Here is a 27031-nt window from a genome sequence, read left to right on the forward strand (position 1 = left end):
ACCTCACCATATGATGCAAACAACACTGACAATATTAACAATCAATCTCTTTATTCAGTATGAACATGAATGATATAATAAAATAGAAAAGGATAAGCCTGGTCTTCAAATTGACTGATCAACATAATGACAAAGAAGAACTAGTTGAACAATTCAACACATGCCCAAAACCCAACAATCTCCGAAAAAATAATTCAAACATGCTGCAAACAGAAAGTGCTGCTGACCTACAATTGTCCCGAAGTTTTATCTTACTATTGCATATTAACACTTTCAAGTTTATATATATATAATCCAGCATGATCTGAAGAAGCATTCATAAAGTGTCCTGTCAGCAAGACAAAAGATGGGTGTGATGTGGGTCCACTAACCTTGAAACTAACGACAGCCAGAAGATATTCCTTCAAGACATGAACTACTTGATAAATAAAATAACCCTGAATACTCATATGCATGTACGTAGAAAAAATAAATCAACCTAACCCTGACCTTGTCCTTGGGTGATATTTTCACTGTATGTCAAAACTGAGAAAGAAACCTGGTTTATGTCAGAAATGCTCTCTGAAAAGCACATATTTTGGTCACTCCTCCAGGCTGGATGTTGTTCAAAACCTTCAAACATTTAACTGAAAAAGACCTACTGGCAATACCCCACAAATTCTGGACATTCTTTGAAGTTTTCCAAATTTGGCAAATCTAGTGGTCAAAAAATGGTCTCATATCATACCACGTCCTTTGGTCATTACTACATTTGTTTACCATAGTCGTACCAACATGCAGTTCTTGTTGACTTAGCCAAGACAATATACAACAACATAGGGATGAAATTGAGCTTTTTGAGGATGTGCAGCAGGTCGACGGAACAAAGTACCTGTTTACGAGATGAGTATATATCAAACATAGCAGCTTTATCATATTTCATTCATAGTATACATATTTCTGAAGCCTCCATATACAAATTAAGTTTCTTTCCTCTAAACAGAGGCATGTATAGCATATGTTCTGTGCTTCTCAACACATCTTAGATGAGCAGAACACAAACCTTGGGTTTATGAGGCATGAAAACATGTTAGTTATCAATTTATATTATTATGAGGAACAAAAGCGCAAGACAATTCCAAACAAATTATGCTTTAAATGACTTAATTCCTAATCAGTCAACAAAATTTCTTTAAAATTGCAAAAGCTGTATCTGAGCTGAGGAAATATGTTAATTCTGTTCCACATCAATAAAGTTTGCATGTTTTCTGAAGAAATGACTACATATAAAAGAATCTTTCTGTGTGTAAATATCACAAAATATGATGAATGATACATGCAATACTTAAAATGCCACATGATACATTGAAATAACTGAAGCAAATTTACAATCCACATTGTCAGGAAAACATTAAAAGTTGATATACTCCCTCTAGCTAAACAGATGTCATATCATCCTTTCAAAGATTCCTAAATCCAATCAACAACTGGAAAGTAGGAGAGCTACATTGGGGAACAATTCTAAACCGGTGTGCATAACAAGATTAAACAATAAAGAAATAATAAAGATAGGCTATGTGTAACTTCTCTCAATTCAACTTACTATCTCTGTATGATTGGATCAGATAATCAAATGAACACAAAGATTTAACTTGATAGAGCTGCAACATTGCTGACTGGGGAGACATTTGCCACTGCAATAGCTTTGCTTTGAGTAGCCCCCAAAACAGACTAATTTCATTTTCAAATGAGTTTCCTTTTCTAGTTTGTCACGCCAAGTAATTTGGACACGTCTTGTTTCCCATTTGTGTGGATAGCATAATAAAATCAGAACAAGCATGACAACTGTATAGTTAAATCAGAATCTACCCTAAACATGACGGAAGAAAGATGTCTTCACTCTACACTGTGTATATATGTCACTTTGACACCATCGGTCACATGTACTTTTGGGTTCCAAATGTAGCATGGTACGCTATTTTATCGCGGTAATAAATTTCTAAAGGATCTTAATGGTGCACACTTACTATCCTCTTAAATATGTCATACGAAAAATGGTTCTTGTTCTTTGTTCTACTTTTATGACACATCAATTAGGATTGATCGATGCTGATGTTCTTTAACAAGTTTGGTAAACAAAGGACAGGAAACTCTATTTTGTAGTATGATACATGTGGAATATGTGCTTTGCAACACTTCCTGTTTTGGATTAAGCATAATCAGTACCGGTATATATATGACATAGGTTGGGTCAAGGGACATCGTCCAAACAAATAGGTTCTTTTCTAATCAGTTTTGAATTTAGGTAGGTGTTATTCCACTTCAAAAACTATCATAAATAAGTTAACGTGTAAACTTACAAGTAGCCATGACATATTGCAATGAGTCCTGTATTCGATCAAACGATAAAATATCGTGCTTAGATTTGTGTACGTAAACAATCGACGGTGGATGTGGATTACAAGATTTACAGATACGGCAATAACATAGTGAGTGAGTGAGTGAGTGAGTATGGTTTTACGCCGCTTTTAGCAATATTCCAGCAATATCACGGCGGGGGACACCAGAAATGGGCTTCACACATTGTACCCATGTCGGGAATCGAACCCGGGTCTTCGGCGTGACGAGCGAACGCTTTAACCACTAGGCTACCCGACCGCCCCGGCAATAACATAGAGGCATACTACAATAATAATACTGGGTACATTTTTCAGAGCTCCTACTTTCATGCCTGTCGGTAAGCTTGTAATGCTGCAACATTGCTACCCTTGCCAATGGATCCGGGTGCACCCAAATTTCATTCTCAGCTCCGTGGAGTGTACACAAGTATACAAATGTACTGTTACACCCCTATAGTGAACTATTATCATGATTTGTGTTCCATACATGTAGTCACTAACTTTCAGACAAACAGGTGATGGGAGTGGGCATGAAGGTAACATAGAACATTAAACAAGCAACCAATGCTTTATAGCACTTAATTAAAGAGTAAAAGTCAAATATGATACCGCTAGGCAATATGTACAGCACGATGGGCAAACACAAGGGAAGTAACTCTTAGAAGAAGTCTGACAAACATTTTTCACCAAAATCCCATGATACAGTAGAACCCTTTGTAAATACTGGTTATGACCCTGGTCAAATGATTAATCTACACTTACGCTATAATACATAAATGAGTGAATGATTTGATGTTGTGCCGCATTTAGCACAAGTGGATCAATTTCATGTCAGGGTTAGCTCAAAACATACTGCGTAAGCGATGATTGAACGACCTATCACTCGGCTATGTTGGAGCCCCCTGTGGCAAAGGAGAGTTGAAGACACTTTCTTTAATACTACAGGAAGGGTGAGTTTTTCCATAAGCACTTCCTCACAGCAAAGTCAAAGAGAAGGAGAGCGTTGCATACACCTCTTTCAGGCACAATTTATTCCAAACCATTGTACACCTACAGTAGAAACATATGATCCAATCTTAGCATTACTGTCGTTGTATTGATACCTCATACCATTGCTTTGAGCAACAACAAAAAAGAGGGCTGTTTGTAAGATTGAAATGTTAAATAATGCCAGCAAAATATCTGACACTAAGTTACTTTAACATTTCACTTGAAAGAATGATTGAAAATATTGCGTACAAGATCCTTCATTTAACAAAGTTTACATTGAGTTTCATAGTAATAAGAGTAAGGGCTTGTCAGTTGATGTATGAAAGAAAAAATAGGAATAGAAATACCCAAACAAACACAGGGCAAACTGAGGAGACAACCTGATGAGGAAGGATTAAAAAAATGAACCAACAAGATCTGGATCAAGGACATGAATGAATGATGAAAATTGCAATTCCAAAACATGACGTATAAATATATATAGCAGGGTAAGAACATCAAGTACACTTGTTTAACAACTGCTGAGCAGACAAAAACTATTTCTCTTTATCTGAATCTTCTTCCTCCTCGTCAACCTCGTTACAGATGATATTCTCGATATTGTTTTGTGTGGCCTGGTGTGGCCACGTCACATTGTAGCTCACTTTGTCTTCAGTCACTACTGTCACCGAGTCCAGTTTGTCACTCATTTCCGCTCTCCCTTGTACCAAGGCTTGCTGAACAGCCAGGTCTCTCTGTGCTCGTTCCTCCATCAACACACGAGACAGGTTCATCTGAGCTTCAAGTCTAGCAGCATGCAAGGCCTGGAAACCATTGGTTCACACATTAATGTAACTGATACCATAGATTAAATCATGCATCAGAAATGAAAATGAAAATTGGTTCATTAAGATGCCGGCAGTATGAGCATTTTAACAGTACATCTAACGTGGCATATTTTGTATCAGTGAAATGGTAATACCAAACAAACAAAACTAGCATACATGAAATGGAACATTTGTTCAGAGAAAAACTTTAACACGAAATCATGCATTGAAAGTCTTTAGAAGAAAAGGAAAATCACAAAAGATCTTAGTGATTCATTTTACAAAGTCAATGAAAGAAGTAGAGCAAGTACTAGCCAGACAGGAGCCAATACTTGAATGTGTGTCCGTGCAGTGCTTACTAGATATCAGGGCGGACAGCAAAAGTGTAAGTGCCCTCGGCAGTATTAGAAGCAGTGGGGGCATAATAAAGTTTGTTTCCAGAATCCTGCTCATTCCAGACCTCTTGTTTCTCTTTCTCCATGTGAGCCCGAAGTTGCTGCAGAGCGTGGTCTTTGCTGATTAGGCTCTGCTGCTTCACTTGCTCCAACATGGCCTTCAGACCCTGGGCTTGCTGAATCAGACTTGCTGTCATCTGCAAGTCAAGCATATCATGTTATTGTCAGACTTTAAGAAGTAAAAAAATGTTCTTGTAAAATGTAAGAAGCACAGTAAATCTTAATGTAAACCATTCTCAGGGCAAATCTATGATCGGAACCAAGGAAAGAACCCTAAATGAATACCACCATCCAAAAGAGGAAAAGATGTCACACCTCTGAGGTAGGGCGGTGCTTGATTTGAGCATGTTGAGACGCATCAAGAACCAGGTGTTGAGAGAGAATGAGTTTTCATGCCTGATCAGCCATGTTTTCACAAGACACTGTGAACACTGTTCCCATGTGAGAAACTGATCACTTTTTAAATGTGAGAAACTGAGTGAGTGAGTATCGTTTTACGCCGCTTTTAGCAATATTCCAGCAATATCACGGCGGGGGACACCAGAAATGGGCTTCACACATTGTACCCATGTCGGGAATCGAACCCGGGTCTTCGGCGTGACGAGCGAACGCTTTAACCACTAGGCTACCCGACCGCCCCGTGAGAAACTGAACACTGTTCACGTGCAAGAAAGTGTTTCCAAACGACAGAGGTTGCACTTGTGTCAGTGTCATGCTTGTGAGACGGTTCAGTCCCATGCGTTGTGTCCTCGTGGCTGATGTTATATCATCTGTATAGGGTCCCATATCTCCTGCTTCATGACAAGCATGCTTCAGGTGTGGGACATGCACTTACTGTCTTACTTAGTATACGACCCTATGACGTTTACGCACAAAGTGAAGTGGCACTGAAATAACCAGCTACTGCCAGCAATTTCTGACAGTTGATGAGCATATTTGTCTGGATAATGAAATTGGCTTCACAAACGTGTGTAAGGTTTGACCTGTGACCTGACGATGAGTGCCCCCTGGCGGAGAGACATGTTTTAGGTTCTGTATCATTGGATCAAAGAGAGAGGGAATTTGCGAGAGGATGTATCAGGATCAAAATTAATTTTTCAGGACTAAACAATATAGTGATTGATATTATCAGCAACAATTCACACTGTCTGGATCATCGACACACTAGCAACCATGTCATTGAACCTGACCCATTTAGTTGCCTCTTACAACCAGCATTGGTTGCTGGGGACCTTTTCTAACCCGGAATCCCCAAGAGGGCAAAGATAAAGAAAAGAAAGTTAAAGAGATGTATGACAGATACTAACATTAAAACCTGTAGCAAGTAAGTATTTTGCATCGTGATATAGTGAGCTACCAGCAAATAATGGTGTCGCTAAAACTTGCAAATGTGTGTGGCATTAGATGGGGGTCAGATACTATCTAGCAAGAACTTGTTTACATGTGAGATTCAAGTCTTGTAATTGTACATCACTCCCCAGTACACATAGTGAATCTAAATACCACTTGAATTCTGATCTCAGTTGATTCGAACCACAGTACAGCGATGGAAACAAACAGTTTTAGTCCACTAGTCCTTATAATGATGACATGAAGGGAAACCCTTAAAAAATTCTGCTACAGTGCAAAAATCCTTTTGATAATTTAACTATTGGGCAGTTTGGCTAGGACTATAGGACTAGTGCCAATTTCTAATGCTGTTAGTACAACCAAACATGAAACCAAATTGAGGATTCAGGAGTTGATTATGATAGATGAGCAGAATTAAATTAATTAAAAGAACATTTGGATTATTGAACTGTTTTGTTCTCAGTATGACGAGTGAATACTTTAACCACTAGACTACCCCAATGCAAGTGTATAACAAAATCCAATTACCCAAGCCACCTCATGACCTCAACTCTCAATTTCAACCAATTACATGTTTGCTTATTGCTAGTTGGAAAAATGGTTCTTAACTCATACCAACACAGATGGCTTTGTCAATACACACAAAGAAACCAAGATGACCTTTCCAGTGACCTTGACCTTCATGAAGGTCACTCAAAACTAACAACTTCATAGCTTGTTTATTGGGATGACATGTGCCGACATTTTATCTGAATACAGAAACATACCTTCCGTTTGAGTGCTTTGAAAAAAAGAGTGCTGAATCAGAGTGGGGTCAGATACTATCTAGCAAGAACTTGTTTACATGTGAGATTCAAGTCTTGTAATTGTACATCACTCCCCAGTACTCAAGGGTAAGTGCAGTTTCACTTCAGTTCTGAACTCAATTGATTCAAACCACAGTACAACCAAAAATGAAACCACATTCAAGATTCAGGAGTTAATTATGATTAGATCAACAGTCAATTGATAAAAAGTACATTAGGACAATTGGATTGTTTTGTTATACATACAGTGCAACTGTGAAACAAAGTCTAATGACTCTAGCTACCTAGTGACCTTGACCCTTAATTTCACCCAATTATATGTTTACTTATTGCCAGTTGGAAAAATGTTCCTCGCTCCTACAAACATGTCTGTCATTCCAACACAGGGAGTTATATTTGTAAATATATACAAAGAAACCAGGACAACCTTTCACTCAGAACTAACAGCTTCAATGCTTGATCATAAGGATGACAGGTACTGACATAGTTTATCTGAATACACCTTCATGTTGCTGAAGAAGAGTGCTGAATCTGAGTGGGGTCAGATACTATCTAGCAAGAACTCGTTTACATATGAGATTCAAGTCTTGTAATTGTACATCACTCCCCAGTAGAGCTGCAATGAATACACTATGATGCAAATGCGATACGTATCACGACTATATAGTAACGAAAAAGAATATTTATTCATGAATACAGCAACATGTTATCAGTTGATGTATAATTTTTTTATTCAGCAAAACAATAACAAAATAATTTTTTTGTCATGGCTTGACCATGTTGACAGTGTTAATGATTATTATAACATTATACATTTATATCATCCAAAACTTGCTCCCACAGGAGATATCACTTGGGGAAGATGAAGCGTTTCTACACTGTAGATATTGCTGCAATGAAATTGCATCATAATGCTTTGCAGACCATTGTGACGTCATTGGTTACCATGATGTCACAATCAAATGACATCGCTAATGGCTCTACAACTGAAGCTGTTGGCAGTACCTTTTACACTTAAGACACTGCTTATTACTGTCTACAAACTGAAAAAGAATGATGTTGGATGATAAATAAAATCTCATCCGAGTCTCTTTTGATATCAAATATATCAACACTCGTTGATCAAAGTGGAAAAACTCCTCGGCAAGACTCAGTGTTTTTCCACTTTTATCAACTTGTGTTGATATATTTGATATCAAAAGACACTCGGGTGAGATTCTCTGTATATATACTGCCCCTATCCAGGTACTAGTATCTGCTAAAATGCGACAATGACCAGTGACCACATTACTGTAAAATTGAAGATAGATAAGAGTGTTGTCCTTGAAGAAATCTATGTATGCATGCATGCACATAATTAGTTTGGATGGCTTCTTAGTTAAAAAAACCTCACTTCATATTTTTTGTTATTATTTGAATCTTGTGTCCACAAATAACAAATTCAATTTATGAAGGGATACGGTTTGATTCACCGAATACACGAGTGAATCGTAACAGCCCTACCCCCCAGTATTAATGTTTGTTTATTGTTTAATGCAGCACTCAGCAATATTCCAGCTATATGACAGCGGTCTGTAAATAATCGAGTCTGGACCAAACAATCCAGTGATTGACATCATGAGTATCGATCCACCCATATGGGATTCGATGACATGCATCAACCAAGTCATTGAGCCTGAGCACCCAATCCCATTCATCGCCTCTTACAACAGGCATAGTCGCCTCTTACGACAAGCATGGGCTGCTGAAGACCTATTCTCCCCCATACCTTCACGGGTCAACTCCCTGTTCTCCAGGATAACTGCAGTTAAGTGAAATCTAATAATACTTGAATTCTGAACTCCATGCATCAGCAGTACAACCCAAAAAGAAAACACATTCAAGATTCAGAAGTTGATTATAATAAGAGCAGCAGAATTCAATTACTTAAAGAGTACATTAGGACAATTGGGTTGTTTTTGACTTGACAGAAACTAAGCAGGATTAAGGGTTGTCACCTCTTCCAGCTGCCACCACTGCTTCTGCTCTGAAACATCCATCGACACCACTGTGGCTGTCTGGCTCTTGGGGTTGGGAGCTATGGCGATTGGAGTCATCACCACTGCGTCTGTAGCAGAATGTTATCACAATCTCAGATCTACACATACATACACAAACCAAAAGCCTCTCTATAAAGGTACGGAAATTAACCAGACACATATTAAAGCCTGAATAGTGACAACATAGAGCAATACTATCCAAACTATTTGAAATTATACTGTCCCTAAGGATGCCTTTAACATTAATAAAAATGGACCTGTGTTCTGTTGTAGAAAGCGATCTTAGTGCTGAGGTGATCGTAACTCCCATACCCTAACATAGACTTACGACAGTTGTAGTGCTAAGGATGTTTTGTACAACAGCACCCTGGGCAATGCTAATTTCCATACCTGCTACAAAAAAACTAAAACATTTGATATTTTTAGAGGCTGTCAGAGGTTTAGTGTTAGTGCTGATAGTGTCACCTGCAAAAAACATTTGATGGAGGTCAACCACTTCCTTTGAAGCTTGTATTCCTTGGGTACTGAGACAGCCATGTTCCCATGTTAATATGATGGCTGTATGCATACCATAAAAGGTATTTACAACTGGTTCTTTGTTTGTTGTTTGACACCGCACTCAGCAATATTCCAGCTATATGACGGTAATCTTTAAATAATCAATCCTGGGCAAGACAATCCAGTGACTGATTTCATGAGCATTGATCTACGCAATTGGGATACAATGACATGCATCAACCAAGTCAGTGAGCCTCACCACTCAATCCCGTTAGTGGCCTCTTACGACATGCATGTTTGTTAAAGACCTATTCTAACCCGGATCTTCATGATGATTACTACTAGTGAAACGCACAGGTATGGTGTCAACAGACCAAGAATCATCTTCAAAGAGAATCTGGGATTTGAAACCCATTTTGATTCTGAAAAGTCTAAAAAACATAACTCTGTACACTGAATTCCACCTCTTTAGAAGTCTGGGCCAGCTCAAACACTGAGAGTTACAACTTACAATTTTTTAACAGTGTAAATATTACAACCTACACCACTTATCAGACCAGATCAATAGTTGTATCTTCAACTCTGGGGATTATCAGCAATATGTCACAGCTATCATATCAAAGAATTAGTAAAATCTAAATATTTTTTACATTTGTATACTTATCCTGCATTACTCTTTAATTCAAACAACTAGAAGGACAGCACAACTGCGAAGGTCCTGGGTTAAGAAATAAAGTTGTTGTTCTGAAGTCCCTTAACTGACCTTCCATCGCTGTCCTGTGACCTTGATGACACCTAAGGTCATCATCTTTACATCACTGCCCGTCACCCGAGCTCTTAGAAACCTCTTAGAGCTTGAGGTTTCTGAAGCCAAAGTAGGGAGGCAAGTCTTGCGACCGGTGGGCCTTAAACGTAGTAATGCAGGATAAGTATACAAATGTAAGAAATATTTACTTTACTAAATTTTTTACTTATCCTGCATTACTCATTAATGCATCTGTATCGGACGGTTTGGAGGTGGGTAAACCTTTAGAATACAGAAACCTCAATAATTCACACCCAATTGGTCGATAAACTGTGAAGCGGAAAGTTCAGAAAAAAAACATTACGGTAGGGTTGTTCAAATATCAAAACGATTGAACATAGGAATTAAAGAGAAATTCCCTATACACACATAGTAATAAAGAAAATAATGGCTAATTAGCTAATTCTTTAATTACTACATCATAGACAAACAAGATTGTCTGATATTCTTCCACTGGCGGCAACTGAGTGACTGCACATGGAAGTTAGCTGGCTCTGTATAGGGCGAGTTCATTATTGCGTCAGGGGTTGGTAACCTGCTGGGTTACAACCAGAGGGCCAAAACTTCACACGCCTTCGACGTCCTCGATAATGAAAACTGTGTCGAAGCTCCAGAAATATCCTTCCGTGATTGTTCTTAATAAAACAGTTGCAGTGTAGAGCCCTGGTAAAGGCTAACACCCTGAGATCGTGAGGGTAATTCGCTCTCAGCAGATTCCGTTTTACCGATCTCTTAGGCCTGAAGGATGACTGCGCGTAACCATAGACATATGGTGTTTGCGACTAACTTCGGTCGTGGACGTAGTAAACATGGGTATAAATAACCGCTTCCTCAAAACCATGCCTAGTCTTGGAGCAGAGAATGAAAAACTCGAAATTCACCTTCATGTACGGCTCCCACAATAATCGATATTGGTGGGATAGTGAAGGAACGATCAGGTTGGCCTGGAAGTTGATTTTAGCTATAAAATTACAGCATAACCCAAAATGTACCGCTCCATGCGTCCCATGCCCAAAGCGGACCCGGGTGGTGTCGATCACATGTAGTTCTCTCACCCGTGCCGCCGTGGCTAATGTCAAGAGAAACCGTTGTTTCCTTGGTGAGGTCATAAAATGAGGATGCTTAGAGGGGCTCGAAGGGGGCCCTCAAAAACCTCGAAGTACCATGTTCAAGTCCTAAGCAGTTGGGCAGAACTTGGCCTTCTGATCCTCAAGCCTGAATGAGCGTAATAGGTCCTGTAGTTCCGGACCTTAATCACCTTGTGATTTTCCGGAACAGCCAACACTGAGTTAAGTGCAACCAATTACGTAGTAATGGTGCTACTTTCCAAGTGTCTTTGGGTATGCTAATGAAAGAGGTATTCCGCTAGGGATTGTTGTGACGCAATCGTAGGGTCTTGATTCTTTTGCCTTGCAAAAAGTCTCAAATGTTCCCAACTTGTCATCGTATAGTGCTCCTGGAGAGGAACGATGAACTAAAGCTATAGCTTTGCTGCCCATGCCGAATTAACTCTTCGCACTTAAACGCCTTTTAAACACAAACCATGTGTGCAGATGTTGGGTGAGGCAATTTTGCTCTTAGGGTGGACGAGTAGGTTGGACCACTGTGGGAGGGGTAGTGGATCGCCTTCTGCAAGATTTTTCTGAGCTCGACGAACCACCCTCTCACCGGCCACCAGGGCACGACCAAAGTGAGAGCAAGATACCATGTCTCCTCGATCTCCTGTATCACCTTGGGAAGTAAAACTAGTGGCGTTAAACCTTATGCTTATAGCCCTTCCCAAGGGATACTGAACGCGTCCACCGCCCAAGTCTGCAGATCGAGGAGACATATGTCATGAGTTGGTGGTCTTAGCAAGTAGCAAACAAGTTGATGTTTGGTTGCCTGAACTTCTGGAGCAGTAACTGGAATGCTTCTGTGTGAAGTTTCCACTCGGTGGGGGCCACCCTGTCGGGACGCGATCGAGCGTCGACCAGAATATTTCGACATCCCGGGATGTGCTGAACTATGAACTGTAGTTGCAGCTGATCCATTAGATGGAAAAATTTGAATGTCTGTTGAAGTAGAGAGTTGGAGTGCGTTGCTCCCTGATTGCGCCGGCACCACATCACAGTGCTGTTGTCTGTGGATATTGCAAGTTGGGCTGACTGTAGTTGATTCTGCCAATGTGATATGGCCAGAATTAAAGCCTTCAACTCCAAGTTGTTTATATGCCACTTTTGCTGAGCGCCGGACCATAGCCCTGAGGTTGTCTGGTTTTGCAAGTGGGCACCCCACCCCTGAAAGGAGGCGTCCACGAACAGGTGTATATTCGGAGATAACCCGAATAAAGAGACTCATCCTAAGACATTCAACTTCACCAATTGAGGTAAGGCCTTAGTTTAGCCGGTAGAGTGATGGCCTTGAGTGGATCCTGACGCCTGTAAGGGGTTCAGGAAATGATGAATTGTAAACGACCAAAGCTAGTTAAGTCCTGTACCGAGGTGAGTAACCCTAGCAACACTTGCCCTTGGGGAAGTGTGCGTGGTTGGTGTAGAACAGATGACAAGAGGCGTAGAATCTTGTGCCATCTGTTCCTCGGTACTGATAGGAGATCCTGGTCTGTCTGGAACAGGCCTCCTATGAACTGAAGCCGATGGGAAGGAGATAACTCCGATTTCGTCTCGTATATTATCCATCTCAGTTAAAAAGATATAGTAGCCGTCTGCCTGGTGAATTCCCAGTGACGTACTAACATTGGCATGTGTTGATGACACAGTAGACTGTCCTCTAACTACGACTCGAACCAAGTGTTCGTCAAGTGTAGATACGCAGTAATTGGCTTCATTACTCCTGTAAATAGCCATAGGGTCACTGAAATGCCAAATGGGAACACTACCCTTTGGTAGTGAACCCCACTGAACTGGACCTGAGGAGTCTGCGGTTGGGATAAATAGTGGAGACTGATCAAGGATCAAACATATTTATGTTGATTATGGGCGATCTCAACGTAGTGAGGCGGCAATAATGTGGACGCTTCAGATAATGTTCGTTGAACACGGAGAGATTGTGGATCATTCTCATCTTGTCTGGGTCCTTCATGGGTACCAGGCAGATGTGAGGACAGAACCCCGGTGTAAAGACTGGGTTGTGAACCATCTCTACAGCTTTTCAAACTAACAGTATGTCTATGTTGGATTTTCCAAATCGAACTGTGGTCAATCGTGGGGTTACCTCTACGCGTATATTTGAAACCCTGATATAGTACAATGAGTACATAATCGTCCTTGAGACTTGCCTCTGCCTCACTAAGGGAATACTGGTCTTTCTTGAGAGACACGCGTCTAGGCTTAAAATTACCTGACCTGCCAGCCCGCTGGGATAGACTCAAAGAGTCTTGAGCACATTGTCATTCCAAGTGTTTTGGGAACTTGGTGTGTGTGTCTGCGATCTGTTCATTGAACAGGAGAGTAGATGACCCAGGTTGATGTAGCAGCGTGCCCTTGAAATCAGAGTCCCAGTTGGAAACACTGTTAAGTCTTGGTGTGACGGTAATCTCCACCAGGGTGTATTCAATCTGAAGCTGTAGGAAATCACCATAGCTTGGAAGTGATCTAATCAGATAGGGTTATCCTCTGATATCTCCTGATCAATCCTAAGCATTGACGATGTTGGTGGCTTAAATGACGGAGCAAATGTAAGTTTGGAGAAGTCTTTCTCCAATGACCTCATGGTGTCTCTCTTATTTCCCCCGTTACCAGGAAATGGCGTCACTGACATGAGATAGTCTGCTACCCAATTGAGTATTTGCACTAAGCCGGTGATCTGCTCTGGTGCTTAGTGCCTCCTCTATCAGCAGGTTTTGATGACCCATCTGAATAAGGAGTCATGTGCCGATGTTCCCGTACGTGCTGTCGTACTAGCGCTGCCCAGCGATGTATCATGTGTCGGTTGTGTAACCGAGTACAGCGCAGGTCTATGAGACAAGGCTCATGGGTGATGACTGGATCATTGCAGAAGACCTTGGGCCATTGTCCAATTTGCATACAGGAATGACGTTGATGCCTGAGCCTACATCTGCTGCGCTGGATATGTTGGAACAGTGCTAAGCTAATCGTGCGTCGCCTACGTAATAGAGGCGCTTGGGTAGTTGTCAGGTGCTGCACTCGGCGCAGGTAACTGAGACACAAAGCTCATTGGTATTTACGGGACCAGGGCTTGCATTTGCGCTACCCCCATCAAAGCGTCTTGAGACAGCGTCGCAGATTTAACAGATCTTGATGTGTCAGAGGGCTGAAAATTAGGACCAGTTACGATAGTCACAAAATCCTCCGGAATTGTTGATTTCGGTGGAGGGTGCACTTCTGCAGTCACAGTTACGGGCGTCATATCATCCGCCAATGATAACGGCTGGGTGGAAATGACCGAACCATGACCTTCGCTATTCAGTGATTGTGACATTCCTCTCATCTCATGACAGGATTGCTGCAAAATATGATTGTGAGTAGCCTGCGTTTATATTGTGAAACTCGTTGGTGAGAGATTTACACACAAAAATACATTTAGAATTTGGCAACCACATCTACGTGCATGCCGAGGAACGTAGAAAAAGATCTTTGGGCGATTTTTTCCATGTCAATATGTACAATGCGCAAGCATAAGTTACGCAATTAAACCAATGTTGATGAAATGGTACTGGAAGAATGCCGTAGAATTGAACAATAATCTATCAGCAAAAATATGGGTTGAAAGTGTATACAATAGTTTTATATACGCAACTCAATGTAAACCAAGGCTATTTACATTTAGAGTTTGGTGAGCACATCTGCCTGCAAACCAAACAACGTGGATGATATAATCTTGTAAGATTTTTTCCATGACAATTTGCACAACGCGCAAACATACGTTATGCAATTAAAGAATTGTTGATGAAGCGGGACTGGATGAAAGCCGTAGAATTGATATTAATCTATTGGCAAACATATTTTTAACGAGTTGAAAGTATATCATGTATATACAATAATATGCAAGAACACAAGAATATGTTATACATACTTAGCTGAGAATTGTAAACAATTTGACTACCATGGCAGGCCAACAAATGTAACACAATTCAAAATGGCGGCGAACGACAAATATGTGGCGAGTCTTTTTACGCCTAATTAATTCACATAAAACTACACAGCATAGTGAAGGTTATGAAGAGAATACATCACCCATCGTAGATCAATTTTAGGATTGTAAACGAACTGAAGGTCTAAATTAATCCCAAAGGAGAGCTCCGCTGGGACACGTCCTTGCTGTAGCGCGACAAGCAGTGATGTGAAGAAGATGACCTTAGGTGTCATCAAGGTCACAGGACAGCGATAGAAGGTCAGTAAAGGGACATCAGAACAACATCTTTATTTCTTCACCCAGGACCTTCGCAGCGCTGTCCTTCTAGTTGTCGTAAGGTAAGCAGTGAATGCATTAAGGAGTAATGCAGGATAAGTAAAAAATATTACTATTACAAGAAACCCAAACATTACATTTGAACTAATGAATGAGTGAATGTATATGGTTTTACTCCGCTTTTAGCAATATTCCAGAACACACCAGTAATGGGCTTCACACATTATACCCATGTGGAGAATCGAACCGGGGCTTTGGTGTGACGAGTAAACACCAGGCTACCCCACCGCCCCTGTTTGAACTGAACATTCACTGGAACATAAAGGTTCCAAGAAAGACTTGCTTATAAATCAGCTTTGCCCTGTTTGGTGATAAGGGTAAATTTATGCCTAAGTCTGCATGCATCTATGCACCTTGCACAAGTAAAATGTGAAGCATCTCCTACCTCCTGCTGTCACGATGTTGCCTGCACTATCAGTGGTGACGATGTGCACCGTTTCTCCATTCTCTGCGTTCGCCACGGTGATGGATCGACTCAGGGCTTGTCCGTTACCAATAGATACTACCACACCTTAATAAAGCATAGAATGTGTAAGTGATGACCAAATGATAATCGTGTTGAAAAGTAAGAGGTTCTCAAGGATATGGAACATATATCAAGTTAATTAAGACAAGCAGAATCCCAACAGAGATTCTCTCAGGAGAAGAATGTTAATGGTGTTAATAAATTCGACAATGCATATCATGCATATGAAGATAGTAGACATGGTAGACATAGTTCTAATATATAAAATGTCATCAATCTATTTTATACAAACTTCTATAGTCAAGCAATGGTTGTCAGAAGTATTATATTTGTGAAGTAATTTCATAAAGTCTTAATGAAAATTTGTAAAAACAGAAAAATGGAGACATTTTAATTTTGGGTGCTCCTCCTGATTGATTGAAACAATGTCTAGTGGGGAGAACCTCAGACTATTGATTAGCGGGGCTAAAACCTTTCAGGACATCAAAATATATAAAGGCAGTACACAATCAACAATAGCTGGTAAGCAGTGGGGACACCAGCTCCAAAGACAGTAAAAAAATGTCAGTACCTTCTTTGGTCATGTGGCTGGCTGTAACAGCAGGCGGGGATTTGGCTGATGAAGGCCGTGCTTTTTTGGGGGGCGGCGAAGGGGGACCACTCTCACTATCCTTCTTTCGCCTTTTATAAGGCACAAACAATCTCACTGGACCAGTCTGAAAAGGAACCTGTAGAAATGCTAATACACTGATAGATCTTTCCGGCTTCCAGCATCACCATATTGATCTAGCTGCCCTAGTAACTTATCGTGGAACTGCTTATCATGCTAATACTGCTTGATGCTCATCATGCTCAAGATTTAGATGTAGGCAGTATTCGACACATGTGATGGGGATCTTACATTGGCTGCAGAATGTATATGCAAGGTCATTTGTAACAAATATTGCAACATGATTAACAAAAACAATCAATTCTTCAGCATCTGAAACTATTAACATAATAAATGCTCATTTAAAGTTGATATACATGTAGCATGTATACACTGACAGGAGAGTTTGAAGGATTCATGCTTCTCCAAAACCTTCATTGACTGAAATGTTCCAAATTTGCCTGCTTTATAACTTAAGGCATTGTCCTTCAAGGATTGGCTGGGATGTACTCTAAGAAATAATCACGACAATAGCATAAATTTCAACACCACAGGCATGCTCACCATATAATTACACGTTGACATATAAACATGATGAAGAAATAGTTTAACAATGATGAGCCTCAAGTTACATATTAATATGGCTGCCATCATGATAAACAAACAGAAAATGGCTACTTGGTGGGTGGGGCCAGGGTGTTGACAGAAACAAAGTGACAAGGATCATTGCTCCTTTTTCCTTTGGCATAACACTGGAAGTCAGATGCCTTCTTAAAAGAATGCACTTGAGGGCTGTCTTTGGACATGCTGGAGGCTGACAGTACTTGCTTTGTACACCAGGAGTTAACTGGTGGGAAGCAATGTTGACTTCACTAGCTATTGTCTTCCTAAGTATCTAAGGTGACATGACTACAGGGATTGTGCGTAAACTCACCACTGACTCGTCATCACAGCATGCAGCACATGTACAGGAGGTAGCATGGGGCTGAAGGATGCCGTCTTCAATCAAGCACTGTAATGTTCTACCACCGTATCGTATACTGCGTTTCCAGTCTTTGCTGCTGGCTCTACCACTCATAGACTCGAACTCATTGGGGGTAAACCACTGATTCTCCGGGGTCCTGATACACTTCCCTCTCCCACCTAGAATAAAAAATAAGTTGACACAGGTATGCAGGCATATTCATCACCATGCCAGTTAAACATCAATCATATGCTCTAGTATCCAATAACAATGAACTACTTATCAATTTACTTGCACAAAATACTGAAGCACTCTTGTGCGGCAATCACTGGTGGAAACTTTTGAGCAGTTACATTTGCCATGCTCGTAAATAATATATAAGAATATAGCAAACAATAACTATTGTTAATTATTGACAAGAAAGTATTTTCTGCTATTTTTAACCTTTTCATGATTTGGGCAGCAGATGAGAATTAATTCCCTTGATTGTTGTTTCAAAGGTTTGAGCTAAAATATGGTTTGATAGTTAAAAGGTACTTCATGTTGGATTAAATTCCCCAAGAAAGTATAAGTAATGAGACTTGTCACACACCTTCATGGAAATTCAGACTTTCCACTTCACTGACCACAGTCGAAGTGCAAGTCTTATGTCTAATGAAATGCCTTGACAATACATAAAATGAGTTTGAGCTTGAAAAACCTCGCTAACAAACAAGACAAATAATCACATTGTACATTAAGTCAGGTTTTTAGCCTTATCTAACTTTTTGTTGCTGATTGCCCTTCAGGGACAGACACTTACAAATCAAATTGGCAGTCTGTGCCAAAAACCTTTTTGGAGTCTACTACTAGCCTGAAAAAGTATTTTGGCATAATTTTCATTACATTTTAGTCTTACATTATGGATGAGTTTAAGGTGATCTTACTTGACCAAAAGAAATTTTACTTGACTTGGGCTTTGTACTAGTGGGTGAAGTTGCACACTGCTCTTGAAAATCTTTCCCCTTGAACAGCTTGTCCTTATATAGTACTCCTCAGTATACATGGTACATCTTGCCCCTTGAGGCATGAACCCTTAAATCAATAACTGGATTGTCTGGTCCAGATTCATTTATTTACAGACAGCTGTCATATAGCTGGAATCTTGCACAGTGTTTGTTAAACAAGAAATAAACAAATAACACATTTACAATTACTTTACGTTAGTTATAACTTATATTACTATTATTCTTGGCCCTTGGACCTAGACTTAAACATTTCTTATTTCTAAGATTAGTCCAGAGGATAAGTGGAAACCTTGTTTGTGTAGTTGTCAGTGTTTGCAGCTAGTCCTGCTTGAACAAATATTTTTACTACTGTCACTTTTATTCAGTTCCAATATTTAGCAGTGAGTGATTATGGTTTTGTATTGCTTTTAGAAATATTCCAGCAATATCATGGCTGGGACACCAGAACTGGTCTTCACACATTGTATCCAAGTGGGGAATCAGACCCGGGTCTTTGGCCTGATGAGTGAACGCTCTAACCACTAGGCTACCCCACTGCCTCAATTTGTAGCAAAATTGAAGCACTGAGAACAGGTAACTTCAGAATTATAGCCATCAAATGCTTCTAGTCAACTTAGAAGTTTTGCGTTTGCAGCCTTGTGTGAATTATGAAGGCTGTAGACCCCATTTTCAACACTGGAAACATTTTAGTATCCTTCGGCTGTTTTGCTGTATCCCACAATCAAAATTCTGCTGTCATTGTTTGTAAATTCTGCAACCTCATTTTGACAATTCTGCAAACCTCTCAATCTTAGTTTTCATAAATTTTGTAGATTTGCACCTGTTTAACTTGTTGCAGGAATTATCACGACAAACTTATCCACAAAACATGTAGCTATTTGAAGTGAATTTGGAAATCACTAGTGTAAACATACAGACATACACTTTCAGTAAACAATAATACAAAAGTCAACTGCACTTCAAAACGAAATAAACATCCATTTACACGTTTAAAAACCAGCTTTTGACGTGCATGTTAAAATTCTGCAGTGGATATGACGAATTCTGCAGTTGGGTACATTTCTGCACCGTGTGGGGCATATGTGCAAATTATTCTATGTAATCTGCTTAGGGTTGGCCAGGGTACCATACACACTACAAGCTACTTAAAGGGCAAGAAAAGTGAAAAAAAAAAATTATTGCAAATTTGTTGCAAATATCAATTTTTCTATTTATTTCATATCAAACCTATTTGGAGGCATGGCCAAAAGCTTCCGGCTCAAAGGTGACAACTGCTTTCATCGGATGTATGTTTACGCTATTGTCTATCTGGAGATCCTTAGCCATTATACATATACTGTTTCTGCTATCAAATATTTCAGTTAATCCTTAAAAAATACATAGTTGAATGTGACACAAACCCTTGATCTTGACATTATGAATAAATAAAACAACAATTAACAATCTCTCACTGGAGTTTCATTACTAACATCCTGTATGGGTAATAAGACACCAGCTGCCTTGGCCCTATTCCACACAATAAAAGCCTGTCAGGGATCAATTCCCCTTGTAAACAACCGAAGGCATCTTCATTGCTATTACTAAGGATACATAAGTTGTGGATATGAAAATCAAATGGATGAGTAGACAATTAACGATTAAGACGTAAATGTATAACATAGTCCGAGGCAGAAGCAGGCAGACTAGGCGTCTGAAATTGTGCAGCACTTCATACACTGGGAACATGTTTTAACCCCAATAAGGGGAACCCCATAAATGGCAGAAATACGGCTGTCAGAGTCATCTGTTGTTTTTTATTGTCTGTTTTCCTCTATTTGGGGTTTTTAAAATATAATTTTGGTCAAGTATTTGTGATTAGGTATGCCCTAAAGTATTAAAATCTGCGAAGTTGCTTTGTTGTCTCTACTTACTCCTTAACAACAACAAAAATATAACTTCTAGTCCATATTCTTGTGCCCTCTCAAAACTAGTTTGCAAGGGGTTAATAAACTCTCTAAGGGTTAGTCAACGTCAATACTTCACCATGTTCACAGATTTGTGTACACTACGTTTCTCAGTTACCCTTAAATACATTCTGACAACTTGCACTGTAGTCGCAATTTTAAACAGTAGTATAGGTAATGGGGGTTCTGGCTCACTTCCACTGGAGCCGGATTCATATACCTATACTGCTACTACAGATGGAATGTTTTATGCCAAAATGATTATGCGATTTAACGATAGTCATGAGATTAAGTTAAATTGGCTCTAGCTCACCAATACCTGGGGCCAATCATTGCTTCTATTAGTATAAAAATGATGATGTGATTCAACGAAAGTCGTTTTAAAAGAAACATCAATATTAATTAATAATGGACGTTGTATTGGATACGGGTTGTATTGGATATGTCATATTATATTATGTTAGACTTAAATATCTCCTTAGGTATTACATTATGGAATGCGACGAACTCATCGAACAAATGCTCAAAGAATCTGATGCAGATCAACATGCTGATAAATCTTTAGATAAATCTTTAGATAAACATAGAGAAAGACTTGCCGCTTTGGTAGCCGGTGGAAAATGTTCCCAATATTTGGGAGAAAATTATACCATCGAAAAAATTGATAACATGACCGACGAAGAGATTAAAAAACTGTACGCGCGTTACGAGTCTAGACTGGGAGCTACCATGACTAAAACGATAGGGTCTTCGGTTTACTATCAACTATAATCGCTGCGCCTATCGTGCTCGGCATGGAAATAACCGCTGGAGTCTCGGGACTGGCAGGAATAGCGATAAAATTCATTTCTCGTAGGTTACAAAAGAAAGCATTAAAACACGATAGTATTCGGATACTCGCCGGAGCAAAGTTGAACAGCATTGAGGATCATATTTCAACAGCAATGGCCGATTGTAAGATATCCGAAGATGAGTTTCGTTTAGTGCTGTCGGAACTCACCAAATACAATAAAATGAAGCAGGAGATTCGATCAAAATCTCGTAAGACCAGTGGTATTAGCGAAGACGAGAAAAAAAAGTTCATAGAACAGGGGAGGCAACAAGCGCGTCAATTATTCCGTGCCAAAACCAAAGAACTGGTTGGAGATTAAAAATAGATTGCTTACTATCGTGTGATTACATTTAGACAAATGCTAACATAAATATATAATAATGGAGAAAGCTATTCAATGGAAAGAATTACCACAAGGTTTTTATTATATCAGTGATGCCAAACCAACCAAATACGGTTATCAATTGTTTCTTATCAATTTACAAAAAGAGTGTAGTTATATAGTCTGGTCTCCTAGCAAAATGAACGAAGAACTTAATAAAAATGTTGAATATCGCTTTATCGATAAAAATAATAAAGAATATTTTTATTACCATTTAGACTCATCTAAAGCAATGATTGGCCCCAGGTATTGGTGAGCTAGAGCCAATTTAACTTAATCTCATGACTATCGTTAAATCGCATAATCATTTTGGCATAAAACATTCCATCTGTAGTAGCAGTATAGGTATATGAATCCGGCTCCAGTGGAAGTGAGCCAGAACCCCCATTACCTATACTACTTAAACCAAAACTTCAAGCCATGGGCAGGTTCCAGAAAGTGCTCAACAATATTCCCCATGCAACATGTGTCACAGCCTTGTAACCATCTACTCTACACACTGCTTCAATATCAGGCAACAGTTCGGGCTCACATTTAATCCATGCACTGACAGGAGCTCATTTGACTTTAAGGAGTTATACACGCACAGCCTCGTTTCTAAACATGATTTACATGTCACTACGACACCGCATTTCGGCCATCTGTATTCACACATGATTGAGGAACGTAGTATAGCCAAACCCATGAAGTATTGACAATGAGGGGGAGGATGAGGATCAAAATCCATGGAACTGTATGGCAAAACATAACACCTTTGGCATGTACTGCCTGTAACTTGTGAAAACATGGTAAATTGCTGCAATGGCAAGTACAACATATTTTAACATCAAAAGTGCTTGATGGACAGCGTTCAGTATAAAGCATGTACATCAAATTGTCATGTAACTGGGTTATCTGACACAAACTTAAAAAGGTGTCCTATGGTGGTGAGACAAGGTATCAGAGTTGATATACCTGATCCAAACTTTGCTTTATGCAGTTCTCCGTTTGTGTTCTTGCATCTCACTGGCAAAACTTCCGAATGCACTGAACTGTCCCACTGATATCTGAAGCCCCTTTCCTTGCTTTGAGGCGTGGCTGGGGTTGGAGGGGGGAGAGGGGTAGTGGGAGTCTTCAACTCGGTTGGTGAGGAATCCACATTCAATGTTTGATCGTGAATGACAATATGTGTCGTTTTGATGCCAGCCGCCTCTTGCAGCTGTTCTGCTGTTAGGAGACCTTGGGATGTAGCGACGAATACGTGATCAGCTGCTATTGCGCCATGTGGTGCTGATATTGTTGTGGTACCAGCGTGGTTATCGTTGCCGCCTTCGCCATTTTGTTGTTGATCTTCGGCGAAGGCCGAATCGTCAGTATTCGGTAGTTCCTCGGAAATATCGACTTCGGACATTGTGGCCGAAAATGGTCAATCAAAACGGTTTTGCACACATCTTGGTGATGTTTATGAAAAGAACAACATTAAAAGAACATTTTTCTTACATTCAATACCGATAAAAGTGGATGAATAGCTGAAACAACATAAATTTTGCAGTGACCTCGGTCATTTCCGTTCTTTGACGAAATATGGCGGAAAATCGAACGAAGTGCCCATAGTCTCTAACTCATATATTTCAAAAATTCTCGTACATATATATTTGATAATAAATGCAGATTTTCATCAACATTGTTGTTGTATATGGATATGGGCCATTTAAACAGAAATACTGTCGAAAAAGAGTTACTGTGAGCATGGGTTCGAGTGTATGTAGGTACAATGTGAAAATGACTTGAAATGGCTGATCCGCATGTTGCTTTCGGTTCAGGCTTCTCTGTAAGTGTTGTATGCCAGTTCCTTTAGCGTTGATTGGATAAACTATTAGTGAAAGCTACATTGGTGTAGTTAGTAGTACTGATATTGCGCTATATCGCTTATTGTTTCGAATTTTCAAATTGGTTTCGTAACTACTGACATCTTGCCCACGTTTTCCAAATAAAACGAATAGAGATCGTTTGCATAAGTTTAGCTCAGCTTGGGAGTCCTCACAACAATAAATGTTAATAAATAAATAGTTGCAACATAATCCTTGGTGCGGCATGATTGAGAAAATTCAACTAATGCGCCTTTGAAAAGGAAATCTCAACGCAAAAAGCAAAATGTGCTCATATATAGACTGCTACTGAATCTTGTGTGAAGTAAACAAATGACTGATCACAATGACACCTACATGAAAATCACAAGACACTTCAGACATGTATACAAAAAGGACTGGAAAAAATAACCAAAGCCCCTCTAAGGAGCATGTTTTTAACTCTGAGTCTCTGTCTACCTGTATTACCATTGTGTCATGGGCCTACGGCCTACAATACTGAATGATTAAAGTTGATTGGAACTCAGTGATGCAATACAATCTTACACAATTTGCTTAAGTCAGATTCTGTATAATATTTTTGGTCCACTTATTTAACTATCTACACATGAGATGGTCTTCAAAATTATTAATTACTGTACAGCAGTTTGTTTTTCCTTTTGCACTCCATTGTAACACAATGAAAATGAATGCAGTGATTTTGCTAAAGACAAATGACAACAGGACATATTCCTGAAATTTCATAATTTTTTGTCGGTAATTGTACTGGCATACGAACTGATTTGAAACCCTGTTATGTTTTCATGGTATTTGTGTCGTCTTAGAATAACTTTTTTGGGATTCCAGTCCAGAATATTTATTCCTTTTTCGAAGGAAATGATTAGGATGACTAAAATTGGTACAGAGTGGTCAGGCACTCTTACTTCATTGGCAGGGCGGTCGGGTAGCCTAGTGGTTAAAGCGTTCGCTCATCACGCCTAAGACCCGGGTTCGATTCCCGACATGGGTACAATGTGTAAAGCCCATTTCTGGTGTCCCCCGCCGTGATATTGCTGGAATATTGCTAAAAGCGGTGTAAAACCGTACTCACTCACTTACTTCATTGGTAATCTCATTATAATCAGACTTAAGTTCTCGCTGCCGCTAAACAAAGATCTGAGGACATCCTTTTACCGGTCACGTCAGAATGACCTTTCGCGAACTTTGACCGACCACTGAAATGACTAACCAGAAGTCGACATCAGCCAGTTAGAAAGCAGCTTTCTCGAGCTTTACGGCACCCTGGCGACTTCCATTTTAGACTATGCTTGAAAAATATCTTGACAGAGTTCTTGATTAAAAATTTAAAAATTGAACAAACGAACATTCCGGAATGACTAATACATGGTTGAAATTGTATGGCTGTGCTTCCCACATACTGTGCAACGCCTCTTCCGTTCAAATGTTTCTCACATGGGAGCGAGAGATAGACGATGATTTTGAAGGATTTGGTCGCATGATTAGAAAACACATTCTGACTGTCACTTTCATGATCTGGTAAGCGATGCTTTGATTGGTCAGATGAAAGGTTGTTCTGATGTGACCCGTAATGGGATGTCCTCAGATCTTTGTTTAGCGATAGCGAGAATTAAGATCTAATTTTAATGAGATTGACTTCTCTTGGGTTTCATCGTGGCTCATGCTTTCAGTGATTTCTTTCCCAGTCCAGATTGATTATTGAGAGTTCGCTTTGGTATGATTGGGATATTGCTAAATGAAGTGTTTGTCACTCCTATCTTGAAGTAACAATGTAAAATGAACAGGACATGTGAAACCCATAATGAAAAAAATTTTTAAGTCAGCACTTGCCCTTTTGTCATATATAGACTTCCACATTATAACCCTATCACAGTGCCCGTTTTGCCATGCCTTTGGTGTATTTGCAGAGCTCCAGATAAGTGCGTATCTGCGAGAAATATGCATCAGAAATGCAGAAATACTCAGTAAAATAAAATTCGGGCGTATCAAATACGCAACGAACATTACAGATATGCTACAAAAAGTAAAACTTGTTGGTATCATCAAAATATTGTGAAGTAACCCTGCGTATTCGATGAGCATATCAGCAACTTATTTTGAAATTATAAACGGCCATTCCATCAACCTTGCCAAACTCCACGATGACAGTTACATCATGATCATTTGCCATCACACTTTCTTGTGGAAGTATGGTGGTATTTTTGAGTCCTATAAAGCTCTCGAACCCACGTGACACCAGTTTGCAGGGACTAGATGAATAGTGTTTTTAAATATTTAACTTAAATACCCACATGCGTAAAAACTAGTGGGTAACAGAAATTTGAATACCCGGATAGAATTACTGATACACAATGATTTTAAGATGCATGGGTAAAATACCCACAACACCAAAAGCTTATCTGGAGCTCTAATTTGGAGTCATTGCATCATGCCTTGTTAATAGTGTTTTCTTGTCTAAATATAAACTGATACTTGTTATTTGTTGATTGTGAAAATAAACCTTGATAATTTGGGATAATCATACTGCTTTTTTGGTCTTACTACTAAAATAGTAGCCTGGATATAGACAAAATAAGGCCAATAACCCAACTGAAAAAGCCTCAAAATTGACATTTGGAAGCCATGAAAAGTCCTTGTATTTTAGTGTTCCATATCTGTAGAAACCTTGAATTTGCTGCCACAGAAATATGTATGTTTATTGATAATACCATGGAAGAGAGAGAGAATTAAATGAATCAACTCAGTTCATATTTGGTATTTACTTGCAGGTACAAATGTATTTATTATCTATTATCTATATATCTTACTAATCGATGGATTGCTATTTTTTAGTCAATATATCAACAATGAATTTACGATTTTCTCCCAATGACACCCCTAATTGTAACTGTTGTAGGATGCACAAGTACAGAAAGTACTGACTTCTATAACCTTGACTTACTCACTGTTTGTTTGCAGGCCCTTGGGGCAGGGAAGCTTAACCAGATAGACAACGAGCTGATGGAGGCCCCAGAAGATGAAGATGACTTCGATGTACTAAATGAAGAGACGTTTGGGGATATTGGAGATAGTATGTTTATTAGTTGAAGCTTTCACTTTATTTTATTATAAGATTGGCCTTAGTCCAAATTACATTGTTTCTAATTGTGATACAAATATTACAATCCAACTGATGGATGTAGTTTTATCTCATGCAAGCTTCGTTGACCTTTAGGTGTGTTTTGACATGATTCTGCAGTTCTTACACTGTGGCAGATGGACTTTTGCGCTGACCTCTCCATTGTGATGCTACTGAATGTTAGGTACAGTGAACTACGGTTATAACAAACTCAGAGGGACAACTAATGTTATTCTGTTATAACTGTA

The 27031-nt window shown here is 39.5% G+C and overlaps 2 protein-coding genes across 6 annotated transcripts in view; one reads left to right on the plus strand and one right to left on the minus strand.

Moving 5' to 3' along the window:
- Positions 1-34: 34 nt before the first annotated feature.
- On the minus strand, positions 35-23378 carry LOC124110518 (deformed epidermal autoregulatory factor 1 homolog). 3 transcript variants are annotated; one of them, XM_046469897.2, is made up of 7 exons: positions 22755-23378; positions 17607-17815; positions 16595-16739; positions 15943-16068; positions 8783-8892; positions 4635-4766; positions 35-4171 (listed from the first exon to the last, which is right to left on the minus strand). In XM_046469897.2, exons 1-7 carry the CDS (start codon positions 23188-23190, stop codon positions 3905-3907), a joined length of 1425 nt encoding a protein of 474 aa, XP_046325853.1. In that variant the 5' UTR covers positions 23191-23378; the 3' UTR covers positions 35-3904. The 3 variants fall into 3 exon arrangements, with proteins under 3 accessions (XP_046325853.1, XP_046325845.1, XP_046325862.1); XM_046469889.2 differs by having other exon boundaries at positions 16595-16751; XM_046469906.2 differs by having other exon boundaries at positions 3994-4171; positions 4534-4766; positions 16595-16751.
- A 164-nt stretch (positions 23379-23542) lies between these two features.
- LOC124110487 (protein PAT1 homolog 1-like) overlaps positions 23543-27031 on the plus strand; it is a 46200-nt gene continuing 42711 nt past the window's right edge. For all 3 annotated transcript variants that reach the window (XM_046469876.2, XM_046469886.2, XM_046469884.2), the window contains exons 1-2: positions 23543-23610; positions 26624-26735. In XM_046469876.2, the coding sequence (XP_046325832.2) occupies positions 23572-23610; positions 26624-26735 (151 nt within the window). In that variant the 5' untranslated portion in view covers positions 23543-23571. The remainder of the gene's footprint in view (positions 23611-26623; positions 26736-27031) is intronic.

Source organism: Haliotis rufescens, unplaced genomic scaffold (genome assembly GCF_023055435.1).
Source record: "Haliotis rufescens isolate VD_foot unplaced genomic scaffold, xgHalRufe1.0.p SCAF_5, whole genome shotgun sequence".
In the NCBI taxonomy this organism is placed as follows: Eukaryota; Metazoa; Mollusca; class Gastropoda; order Lepetellida; family Haliotidae; genus Haliotis; species Haliotis rufescens.